We start from the raw sequence: 12,608 nt of genomic DNA, 5'->3' as shown, positions 1-12,608 counted from the left end.
AGCTTCCCCTATTTGGACTTAATTTTTTTTTTTGGTTCCAAAATACCCCTAACCCTAAGGTTTAAGTAGAGACAAAACTAAAGGATAATCTGTAAAAATATATATCTAACTTGCACTAAAACATTGTCTACAAAATAGGAACACTCTTCTACTAACTAATTTCTTCAAAGTAACTATACGTTTATTTTTTTTTAAATAGAAAAATAAGTTAAAAACCCAAGTTTCTGATTTTTTTTTTTCCTATGAAAAAAACCTACGTTTCTAATACTTCTTATTATTTTTTTAAACCCCACATTTATCCCAAAAAAAAAAACTAAATATCCAAAAAAAAAATAGTTATTAAAAAAAAACTAAACTAAATTGATATTACACGTTTTTTTTGTTTAGATAAGTAGATATATTTTTAAATAGAAAAACAAGTTAAACAACCCAACAACGTTGTTTTTTTTCCTATAAAAAAAAAAAAAAAAAAAAAAAAAAACACCCTACATTTATCCAAAAACAAAACAAAATATTAAAAAAAAAAAACTAAACTAAGTAGATATATACATGTTTTTTTTTTTTTTTTGGATAAATAGATACATCTTTAACTCCCACAAAACATTGCCTACGAAAAAGGACCATTCTCCTGATTTTTCAAATTGTTCTTAAAAAAAAAAAAAATTAAAATAAACACACGTTTCTTTGTAAAAACACATCTACCATACTAATAAAAAACACATCTACCGTTATTGCAAAAAAAAAATATATATATATATATATATTGAACTAGAAGAGCCTCAGCGCTGTGTGAGCGTGTGCTCAAAGGCTAGTATATATATATGTGGGGTCCGTGGGCCTGATAGCCTCAGTCCTTCATATAGCAGGCCCAAGCCCATGCCGAGGAGAGCAAGCTATTTCGAAGGGGGAAGCCTATTCTCTTGAATCCGACACCTGTCCTGCTACAAGATTAACGGAGTGGCTAACCCCAAGGTAAGCTGTCACTCTCGCATTTAATGCACTCAACTACCCCCTGGCCGCAGTAAGGCAGATAAGTCAAGTGCCATTGAGTATTGATAAACTGATGATGAATAATACAGATAGAAAAGATGGAAGATAAAACTATAAAGAAGAGCAGGTTACAAAGGGAAAAAAGCCTCCTCGGCCACAGCCGAGGAGTCCTCTTGTAAGAAAATACTTAGCCATTTTTAAAGATAAGTTTGGGCATGGTGATCAACGGCCAGCACCTAAGCCTGTCAGCCACTCTCTATAAATGTATGTTTGGGCTTGTTGGGCTGAAAACCCAACACTCAATTCAAATTGAGTATATATATATATATATATATATATATATATATATATATATTAAAAGTCAAAACTAAGAGAAAATCCAATTAGATTCTTAATTTTACGCCATGTGTCTCATCTAATTTCTAATTTTCGTGCCAAGTGAATTATTGAGAATAAAAATTGAAGAGTCCAAATCCAATTGGATTCTAAATTGGATTTCAATAAGTGTCCAATTTTGCGTCACATGTCCATCTAATTTTTTTTAATTTTTGTGGAAAAGAATTATTGGGTGTAAAAAGGAAGAGTCTAAATCTAATTAAAATTTAAATCATATGTGTGTGTGTGTGTGTGTGTGTAATATGAGAAACGATTACATATTTTAGAAATGTATGAATTACAAAATGTGTAAGCTAATACCATGTATAATTTGAACATCTTTTCAAAAAAATGTATAATTTGAATCTGAAATTGTAATTGTATTTAATTGTACCCATCATATGCACAAGACTAGACACTACAATCACTACTTTTAAGAAAAGAGAAATAGCATAATATGAGTGTAAACTAAGTTGTTAGAAATTAATATAATTTTGGTTGACACCTAAAGGTAAATTTATATCATTTTTTATTATAATTATTAAATTTTTAATCAAATTTGATGAATTTTACTTTTAAAACAAAGAAAAAAAAAACATTTATCATATTATTATTGATTAAAGGGTCATGTTAAACTAACATGAAATTTGTTTTTGTAAAAATGACACTTTAGAAATTCATCATTTATCTATTAAGAGTTACGGTATAATGGGAGAGTGAATTTTTTGTCCAATGCATGGGAGTATTGGACAGGACACAATATGGACCAAGGAGTCAATTTCGTATCGGAAGTTGTTTCGATTTGGCTAGAGGAACGAAATATTTCGGTACTAGTTAATACCGTGTACCATTTCGGGATTTTTGCTATTTATATATTTCTATACATAAATATATATTTGTATTACTTAAGTATGAATTTATTAATTTTTATGTTTATCAACATAAAATTTGAAATCCACATATTTTATAAGCCTACACATTAGCTTAAGTACATTAACCAATATATTAGATTAAATAAAAAAATTTAATAATTTTTTTCAAATTTCTATTTTTTTTATTTACTAGCCGAAACACCAATACTGGCTGTATGGGTCATACAAGCCGGTACAACCTAGTATTTTTTCCAATACGTTTTGGAGGAAAACTGGTACTAGTTTAATAGCCGGAACGATATTTTTCCAATACGGTCGGTATTGGTATTGTATTGACTTTCTTCCTAAGGGCACATGGTCAATTTTATATACATGTATGTATCGTATCAAGTCCATACCCAAACCGTATCGGCGTATCGCAATGGAATAACAATAATTGGAAACCCCAAATAATTTCATATTCACAAATTAAAAAAAAAAAAAAAACCATTGGTTATCATCATGCATTTCGTATCGCAATGGAAAAACAATAATTGGAAACCCCAAATCATTTCATATTCACAAATTATAAGAAAAAACCATTGGTTATCATCATGCATTTTGAAACCATTTTTGGGTTTATCACAAGCTAGACAACAAGTCTACAATCATTAAACACATCCAAAATTTAATGGTAATGCAGTAAGGCTCCCTATTCAAAACTCGCAATTCGAATATCACATGGATCAAAATCCCTTTTTTTTTTTTTTTTTTAAATAATCACATAAAGTTTTAATGATCAAATCTTATATAAAAAAGTTCATTTACCCAAGGAATAAACTTAGACACACCTGTCCTCTCAAAAAAAAAAAAAAAAAACTTAAATGGAGTCAAATTTAATAGTTCTATGATTAAAATTAACAATTTTATTAGATAAAACCTAAGTTAAGAGTCAAGTGATTTGGTAGTTCAAAATTTTGGAGATGAAAGCCCTTAACAACGTGGCATCATAAGTAGATCCACACTCACTTTTTTTTTTTTTTTTGAAATGCACACTCACTTAGCCTATGCTAATAATTATATATAATAGTATATAATTATATAGCATGTGCACTCTACGTTACTTTAAGACATACACACCATGAGATTGAGAGTTACATATACCAATTGCACAAAATACCATCATAACCCTTAGCTACCTAACCCTCTTACGCTTTCGCAAATCTTACCGAGTAAAAAAAATAGAGAAAACTATGAGATAAAAATATATGTTTAGTCCCCTAAAATTTTGAATAACGCTTTAATTTAATCCCTAAAATTTGAAAAGTATTTTTTTTTTCACCCTCTAAAAAAATTATAAACGTACTAAGTCAATCCTTCCGTAACATTGCCATTATAAGTTTATAACAGAGTACCACATGGGTTTTTTTTTTTTTTTTTGGGGTTGGGTGGGGGGGGTGTGTGTGTGTGTAAATGGAAGGTAATTCATTAAGAAGCAGAAGGGCGATGTACATCCAGAACAATTTACATGATGGGCCCATTTTCCTAACAAGTGAAGTGAGCAATAGAATTGCAAAGCAACTCACCCAACAAAATACACAATTCTACAAACCCTTTGCCACCTTCTTGAGTCCATTTTAAAGTTTCCAATTCCCAAAAGCATGTAATTATGTCAAATTTTGACATCTACGTAAGAAATATAACAGCAACACTTGTTATACTACAAAAGGACTAACTTGATGTGTATATAATTTTTGAGGACTAATAATGACCTTCGCACGCTTAGCAGCTTTGTTTATTGCGGATTTGCAAATTGTAATCATCCCCTCCCTCCGGTCAAGCAAACGCGTAGGTTGTTCATACGAAAATAACTATAAAAGTCAGATGCTGAAGTGCTAGCCAGATCCTGCCTTTACGACTAAGCCTTTGTCTTTTCATTTTGTATTTATTATCATTTTGTTGACAAAGCATAGCAAAGCTAAACTTCACTCAGCTCAAGCAACAAGGCTGGCAGTTGAATTCAATTTTTGCTTAACATGCAAGGAAATGCTGCACTAATTATATTATTCCTAAATTAATTATTATTTTATATTTGAGTATAGTTACTGAAAGTTATTAAAACAATATTTTGTTTGAAAGATTTTCACATGTTTGTGACTATTAACACTTACTGTTGGATGTGCTATGAATATTTACTGAATTTTTTGGTTTGCTTACAAAAATATTAAAAATGTACTGATCAATTTGTTCATGTTTCATCTGAATTCCTGCCTGCTTACAAAGGATACATGATAATTCTTAAACGATTGGTATGCCTCATCACAAAATTGGAAGAATCAAAATCACACTAGCACAGAATTCTATCAATGACTTGTAGATATTGGAGGGCTTGGGCCTTAGGGGGCCAAGGTTCCCTGTAAAACCATTGATTCCATCCAGAGAATCACTAATAACAAATACCTAGGCACTGGTACTGCTTTGAATTTGCATTTCTGTAGGTTTCTATAAACCATCCTTAAGTATGGAGTTCCCTAACTGACATTCCTTGACTGTTGAATGGATCCAAATCCCAGCATAAGATTCTGTACGGAATCACCAAGGAAAATTTGTTACAAACTTACTCATTTAGTCTGCTCAGCTGTCAAACATTGAATGTCAGCATCTGTGGCCAATCTAAACTTTAGAATTTTCTGAAGCTGAGTTAGTGGTTTCACTTGCTTGCTTGGAGTTTGATTAGGATCTATTATACATTTTCCTGAGAAAAGGTTTGCCTCAGATGGTCCTACCTCTTCATGAACCACTGGATTACCATCTGCAAAGAGAACCTGACTTTAGTATAAATCTTCATTATAAGGGTAATATAAGAATATTTTTATACAACGTAACTCCATTCAGCAGATGTGAAACATACACAACTAATTAATTTAAAGACCACATCTCTCACTAATGGTTTCTACAATATAACTGGCTCAACTGTGGAAGGAAAGGCAGCTTTTATAATCATTTAAGTGGTATTGACCCTACCAAGATTCTAGCAACACAACTAGTAACCCTGTACAACACTGTCAAACAGGCAATTCATTGAGGCCTTTCCCAATAACTCTATCCAAAAAAGTCTTAATCAGCTGTAGAGTCTGAGTTCCCAATTACAGCATGCATCGGAGGTAGCAACAATAAAAGACTACCATATGAATGACTTGAAAATTATTGCTTTCAGGTAAAATGATGCTCGCTAAAGGGAAACTGAGAAAATTGTTGAAGAGCTGGAGGTTACTTCCTCAGACCTCAGTTAAGAAAATCAAGCTTCTTATCTGAGTTGAACTGTGACTTAAAATTTCTGATGCCAATGGAAGTAATTACAAGCCATAAGTCATTTGACTTGTAACATTGAGACCACAGTCTGTGACAGTATATACCACATAAACACTCAACATGCATAGAGAAACCATGTCACCGACTGAATGTTCCTCACATTGATGCATTTGATCATTCCTATGGAACAGAATCTACTCCTCTATTGGTTTCTCGCTTATGAAGGGGTAAAAGCTTTGGTCCCTCACCTTCTCGGCAAAGAAACTTAGAGCTTGTTACGTTACAAGGGTCCCAGAAGGCCAGAACACTCACCTTCTTCTGTGAAGACCAAGCATGTGCCAATTGTTTCTTCATATTCCCCAATCTGTACAAAGACCAATATCCATAAAGGGAACAATGAGGCCAGCCTCACAACTTAACATGAGACCAATGAGAAAAACAAAAGAAAAATCAACATCATTTAATGAAATCAAAGTGCTAATCTCTACTCAGGACATTCAAGCAATACATCAAGCTTTCCCAATCTTTATTCCATGTAACATGCTAATAAACAATAAAATGAATGGATCAAAGCTAAAATTCCCATTGAGAATCAAGGAGGAAGTGAAGAGAATGGTAGATGAAAGTTGTTAACTTAGCAATTGTCCCAAAAACTGAAGCAATTAAAAAATGGTGAATTCAACCATTAAACCATAAGTCTACCACTCTCCCTCATGTGTGGGCCCAAAGCCCCTGTAATACGTGAAGCCTAACATGTGGGATTGTTAACATTTTAAATGGGAGGTAGGATGGAGACAGGGATTGAGCTTAGGACCTCTTGCTTTGAAACCATATTAAATTACAGATTGTTCCAAAAACTTAAGCTGTTAGGAGATAATGAATTTAATCATTTAACCATAATTCTAACAAAGGTACTTTCATTTTAGCTGAAAGGCTATTATAAATGTCTGCCATGGTTTTATGAAAGATGTAGACATCTCCCAAGAAATTGAGCAGTTAAAGGATGTGTAATTTGACATGTCTTTTTTTTTTTTTGGATAAGTAATAACATGAAATTCCAATTCCATGTTATTAGATTTAAATGCAAACAATCTTTTGATAAGTACTAAGTTTTATTGATATCAAAAGGGACACCCTAGTACACAGGGAGTGTACAGGGTCAACAATCAAGGACAAAAATTACAAGAATCAAGAAAATCAAGGAAAGACGTTGCTTTCTTTCCTCGTTCAATAATCTGAAGGTTCATAAGTCTGATCTCCTTCCTCGAGAATCAGTTCAAAGTTTTGGATTTGATTCTCAGAAACCAGCGACCTCTCATGGCTTACTAGTACACAGAACTGACCCTGGTTGGACAACATCTAACATGACCTCTGTTAAAAACCTGATATGGGGAAAGGGGTTCTTTGGGTGGCTAATTCAAGGTAGCCAAATTCCATTTCGCTATGCAGAAAGAGCACAAAACATCCGCCTTGTAACTCCATTCGACCAATCTATATCTGGTAGTGAGTCTATTTTGAGAGGTAAAACGCATGATTTGGTACATGCTTTGAAAACCAGATGAGGTTCCACCATCCTACCTCAAGCTTTCTTTCACTTATTTGCTGCCAAGACAAAAGGCAGCTGAAATTATAATTGGCAGAGGGAGACCAAGCATGCCCCCCAGGGGAATAGTTATGTGCTCGAAGAGCTCTGGAAACCCTCATTAGCCACAATATACATACTCATATACCTTTTTTTTTTTTTTAATAAGTAAGAATGATATATACCAAAAGGCTACTCTATGCATAAAAAGCACAAAGCACACCAACAAACAAAAAAGAAGGAAAAGAGAGAGGAAACTGAAAAAAAAAACCAAACAGTAAATTAATTACAAAAGAGAAGAGAGCTATTAAAAGAAGGGAGAATCACTAGACGTGAGTCCCCAAGCCTAAGACCAATCGAAAAGTGTTCCACTAAAAGAAGCAAGCAATCTGATCTCCAAAACTATCCAAATCCTCAAAGATACGCTGATTCCGCTCCTTCCAAAGACACCAAGGTAAGCACAAAGGGACTAAACTCTAGATATTAGACGAATGCTTCTCCAACCAATTCCACGAGCCAAAAAGAAAACCTGGAATCACTCTAAGTATGACCCACAAAATTCCAAAAGAAATAAAAACAAAACTCCACAACTGATGAGCCATCTCACAATGAAGAAGTAAATAATCTACCATCTCCCCACATTGATGACACATAATACACCAATCCACAAAATCAAAACCCCTTAATCTCAAGTTATCACCTGTGAGGATCTTATTCCAAGCTACAGACCAAATGAAAAAGGAAACAGGCCGAGGGGCCCTCTCCTAATACCTTTCCAAGGAAAGCCAATAGAAGGATCACCTCGCAACTTGTTATAAAACGAACCGATGTCAAAATCCCCATTAGGTTTCAACTTCCAGCTCATCCGGTCTCCAACATCCATTGAAGGAATATTTATTCCCCAGATACGGATAAAGTTCACCCCTTCATCCATCTCCCAATCATTAAATTTCCAGGTAAAACAAACATCCCAACTTCTTCTCTCTCCTGCCCCCAATCTTGTCAAAGAAGATTCTAAAGATACACACACACACACACACAAACACAAACACACACACACACTATCTTCACCACCACCAGCTCATCAGACCTGGCAGCAAGCCAAAATGAATCACACTTTGTAATAACACTAGACAACTTTGCAGAAAAAGGAATAGCATAATCATATACCATTCTATGGCCAACCTTCACGCATTAAGGGCCCTCCACATGCCAATTATAATGCTGTGAATGAATTAAGCTCCCTGTAACACCAAGTATATGCTTCATAAAAGGCCTGCACCATGAACCACCATTAAAAGTTTGAACTGCCATAAACTCCTTCCTTTTAATAAGAATGCACCCAAGCTACCCACAAGAAACCACCCTGAAAAAAAGGAAGCCAAATAAACCCATCACAACAGCCCTACTCCAATGCCATAGCTATCTCAAACCCAAGCTGCCTTCAGATTTTGGGACTGACAAAGCTTCCCATCCTACTTTAGCACCAAAAGCTTTCCCTTCAGACCCATGACACAGGTAAGCACTCGTCATTTTCTACACCATTTTAGTGACCTTTTAAAGTAAAACAAAAATGCTAGACCAGTAGACTTGCATCCTAAACACCACGACCTTAATGAGCTGACGTTTCCCAGCAAATAATAGATTTCTGTACTAAAAGAATTAATTTGTTAATAATCTTTTTAATGAGGGGCTTAATTTGTTAATAATAGATTCCTGGTAAACTCCCAAGAGAGTTTACCAGTGACAAAAGGCACCCCAAAGTATCTCCCATGGATATTATCTTCCTTAAAACTTAAAAAATCTGCTTCTTAAGACTTTACATACTGTCAGCAAAAAACACCTCACTCTTGAGGTAGCCTTTTGCTTTTGCCTACACTGTTCATAGCCTAAACATATTCCCTTATCATGTTGATGTTATTCTAAAAAGTGAAATAACTCTTGAAATTTATCATTTTCCCCAATGCCTGCTGCCTTCTTGACATTCCATGTTCCCAAACTATATATTTCAAGGGCACACACTAGTACATGGAAGGTCAAGAGAAACACCTAAACACGGAGGAAAAACATTTTTGAAATCTTGACATGCATCTATTGTTTAAAAATAAAAAATAAAAAAAAAACTCATTCCACACAAAACAAGATGAACAGCGTGTCAGATACACAAGACCAACAAAATTTGAGTTATACAAGCTCAATTTAAATGCTGCTATACAATAATGAAAATCTGTAATAGTTATCTATCTAAGATATTCCCATTACAGTACCACTCCTACTCTCCGATTGAGTGGCAGAAAATTCTAAAAAGTAACTTGGAGAAAGCACAAAACAACTTTAATTTAATGGAGAGGGGAACACATCTCAAACAAGAAACAAAGAAAATGAGACACTTTTATGTGCATATACTCACAATCTGATTGGAAAAAGAATGAAAACTGCTTAGAAAATGATTTGTCACACTCAAATCAAATACAGGATTATTACAGACAATTAACTCACCAGTTTCAATTTGCCATCTATAATTAATACTGGATTCAATGTGTCCAGACCCTACAGATTAAAAAAAAACGAATTTTAATGAAATTTGAAGGGAATAAAAATAAAAAATCCATGTGTAGAACTCACTAATGAAAACAAAGAAGATTAATCCTAAAGAATTGACACGTTAGATAACTCAGAGAAAGAAGAAGAAGCTATCATCATCTACACCTGAAAACACTGCAGATTTGCAGAGAAGTGGGTAGAAAGAAATAATGGCACCCATGCAAGATATTCTAGCCAACAATTAATAAAATTGCATTAAAAACTTTAACGAAAAAATAAACTCACACCATCAAAGAGTATAGACTAAAACATTCTGCAAAAGGTTAAAGTTTCTTTCAAGCTATTGGTAATAAAAACTTTGGTTAGAGAGAGAGAGAGACAGAGAGTGAGTGAGTGTGTGTGTGTGTGTGTGACACAGGTATGATACGGTGACATGAACAATTTCTAAAAAATTATAACATAAAAAATGGCGTGTGTGTGTGTGTGTGTGACACAGGTATGATACGGTGACATGAACAATTTCTAAAAAATTATAACATAAAAAATGGCCGATACTACACCGGTATGACATAGGTATCCCTAAATGAAGTGTCTGTGCTTCATAGGCGTGTGTGACTGTGTGTTATTTTTTTTATTTTTATTTTTTAACTTAATCCAATAAGTCCCAAAGAAATGTGTCCCAAAGAAATGTGTATTGCAGGTTTGGAACATACAGATAGAACATACGGTGCATTTGCCGGGATGTCAATTTCCCCAGAAACACTGCTAAGATCAAGCAATACAAATTCCTCCTCATCCTGACGATCGCGTTGTACCGAATTCACCTCCATATCCTAAACAGTAACAAAAAACATGTAAAAAAGGAAGTTATGACACAGACATTATTGTGTCCTTGAGCAAAAGCACATATATCCCAAATGAATTCAAACAATTATCATTGCATAAGAAAACATTTCAAATTTTAAACTTTGCAGTTGCTGTTGTTAAGAACTACCAAACAAATAGGAGTTTGAGAGTTTGTTTTTATATATATATTTTTTTTCATTTTCATTTGGTCTAAGAGGCTTATCAGATTAAAATCCACACCTATTTATCCGAACCCATGTTAAACTTACATAGCTAAACATGTATTCCATTCCTATTAATTGTGGGAGAGTTGGGTTTCAACCAAAACAATTGGAAATGAAAATCAGAACATTTTATAAGTTAGGAGTCCGTGTCAATCGAATATCACAAGTTAATAAAATCTACTAATCTGAATATGAACATCTGAAAATTCACAAATTAACATTCAGACATTGAACCTGTCAATCAATTATCATAAGTTGAATTAAATCGGACACGGACAGGACACGGCGAGGAGAGGGAATAAAAAAAAAGGTAAAAATTCTAACCTGAAACGCCGATCTCCTCTCCTTCTCTCAGTCTCACTCTCTCACGCCGTAGACGCCGATCTTCTTCTTCTTTTTCCGTGCGAGAGCCGATTTTCTTCCTTCTTCTCCTTCTTCCGAATCTACCCTCACATTTTTTATGGTTTTCCCCCTTTGCCCTTGTTTGTCCGTGCCTTTCACGTGTAAATAAATACATCTTTTTAAAAAAATTTCTTTTTCAAGCAGACAATAGGCAATACTTTTCCCGCTTCCTCCTTCCTCATTTTCTGTGCCTTCTGTTTATGTTATCGCAAAAAGGGAATATATATATATATATATATATGAGAAATGCTATGTCTACAATATTTTTACAATAATTTTACAACAAATCCTAAGTGACAGGTTGTTACTGGTTATTATTGTTGGGGCAAAAAAGTAATCTTACTATTAGTTTCAAATTTGAACCAATAATAACTAACCACCTATGATTTGTTGTAAAAATGTTGTAAAATTGTTGTATTGTCAATCAATTATCATAAGTTGAATTAAATCGGACACGGACAGGACACGGCGAGGAGAGGGAATAAAAAAAAAGGTAAAAATTCTAACCTGAAACGCCGATCTCCTCTCCTTCTCTCAGTCTCACTCTCTCACGCCGTAGACGCCGATCTTCTTCTTCTTTTTCCGTGCGAGAGCCGATTTTCGTCCTTCTTCTCCTTCTTCCGAATCTACCCTCACATTTTTTAAGGTTTTCCCCCTTTGCCCTTGTTTGTCCGTGCCTTTTCACGTGTAAATAAATACATCTTTTAAAAAAAATTTCTTTTTCAAGCAGACAATAGGCAATTCTTTTCCCGCTTCCTCCTTCCTCATTTTCTGTGTCTTCTGTTTATGTTATCGCAAAAAGGGAAAATATATATATATATATATATATAGAGAGAGAGAGAGAGAGATCTTAAAAAGAGAAAAGAAAAGATAGGTGGTTTAAAGTACTACATTCGTTAGTCAGTGAATAAGTTAGTTTTCGGTTTATAAGTCTTGTTTGTACTTACAAAATTTAGACCTTTTTGTAGGTGCTAGTATTGTAAATTTGGTCTTTTCACTCTTTATTTTGCCATTCGCCCTCCTCATTCCTTACAATAGAACGAACACATGTATTTATTATTTGTGACTAAACTTTAATATCTTTCTAAAATTTTTTTTAATTATTATTTAAAATTATAAAACAAATTTTATAAACTATAATATATATTTATATATATTAACCTCATCCCATGCACTTTGAAGTTCTAACTTATATTCTTTAAGATCCCTTTCTCATTCGCCTCCCCATTCCCTACAATAGAATAGACACATGTATATATTATTAGTGGCTAAACTTTAATATCTTTCTGAAAAAAAATTAATCATTATTTAAAATTACAAAACAAATTCTATAAGCTCTAATACACGCACACACACTAGCCTTATCTCGCGTGCTTTAAGACTCCATTTTATTTTTATTTTTATTTTAAGTTTAGTGTCATAATTTTTAAAAGTGAGATAAAAACGGTGTACTAATTCTTAAGATTTTTCTTAATGTGAGTT

General features: G+C 33.7%; 1 protein-coding gene across 4 annotated transcripts; it reads right to left on the bottom strand.

Moving 5' to 3' along the window:
* Nucleotides 1-4,407: 4,407 nt before the first annotated feature.
* Nucleotides 4,408-11,230, bottom strand: LOC112010032 (uncharacterized). 4 transcript variants are annotated; one of them, XM_024042383.2, is made up of 5 exons: nucleotides 11,049-11,220; nucleotides 10,368-10,487; nucleotides 9,610-9,660; nucleotides 5,841-5,892; nucleotides 4,439-5,028 (listed from the first exon to the last, which is right to left on the bottom strand). In XM_024042383.2, the coding sequence occupies exons 2-5, from the start codon at nucleotides 10,482-10,484 to the stop codon at nucleotides 4,838-4,840; spliced, it is 411 nt and encodes a 136-aa protein (XP_023898151.2). In that variant the 5' UTR covers nucleotides 10,485-10,487; nucleotides 11,049-11,220; the 3' UTR covers nucleotides 4,439-4,837. The 4 variants fall into 4 exon arrangements, with proteins under 4 accessions (XP_065626195.1, XP_065626194.1, XP_023898151.2 ...); XM_065770123.1 differs by lacking the exon at nucleotides 9,610-9,660 and having other exon boundaries at nucleotides 4,408-5,028; nucleotides 5,777-5,892; nucleotides 11,049-11,230; XM_065770122.1 differs by lacking the exon at nucleotides 9,610-9,660 and having other exon boundaries at nucleotides 4,408-5,028; nucleotides 5,777-5,892; nucleotides 10,381-10,487; nucleotides 11,049-11,230.
* Between the last annotated feature and the right edge of the window lie 1,378 nt (nucleotides 11,231-12,608).

This window comes from Quercus suber, unplaced genomic scaffold (genome assembly GCF_002906115.3).
Source record: "Quercus suber isolate HL8 unplaced genomic scaffold, Cork oak 2.0 scaffold_3B, whole genome shotgun sequence".
Classification (NCBI taxonomy): domain Eukaryota; kingdom Viridiplantae; phylum Streptophyta; class Magnoliopsida; order Fagales; family Fagaceae; genus Quercus; species Quercus suber.
This window is presented reverse-complemented; position numbering and strand designations above follow the sequence as displayed.

Excerpts from the sequence above, each read along its gene's own strand:
- LOC112010032 (XM_065770122.1), bottom strand. The coding sequence starts at position 10,484 with ATGGAGGTGAATTCGGTACAACGCGATCGTCAGGATGAGGAGGAATTT. Across the intron at positions 5,893-10,380 it reads GACATCCCGGCAAATGCACC|ATTGGGGAATATGAAGAAAC; the intron begins GTATGTTCTATC and ends GTCTTTGTACAG. Across the intron at positions 5,029-5,776 it reads TAAGTTTCTTTGCCGAGAAG|ATGGTAATCCAGTGGTTCAT; the intron begins GTGAGGGACCAA and ends TTCTCTTTGCAG.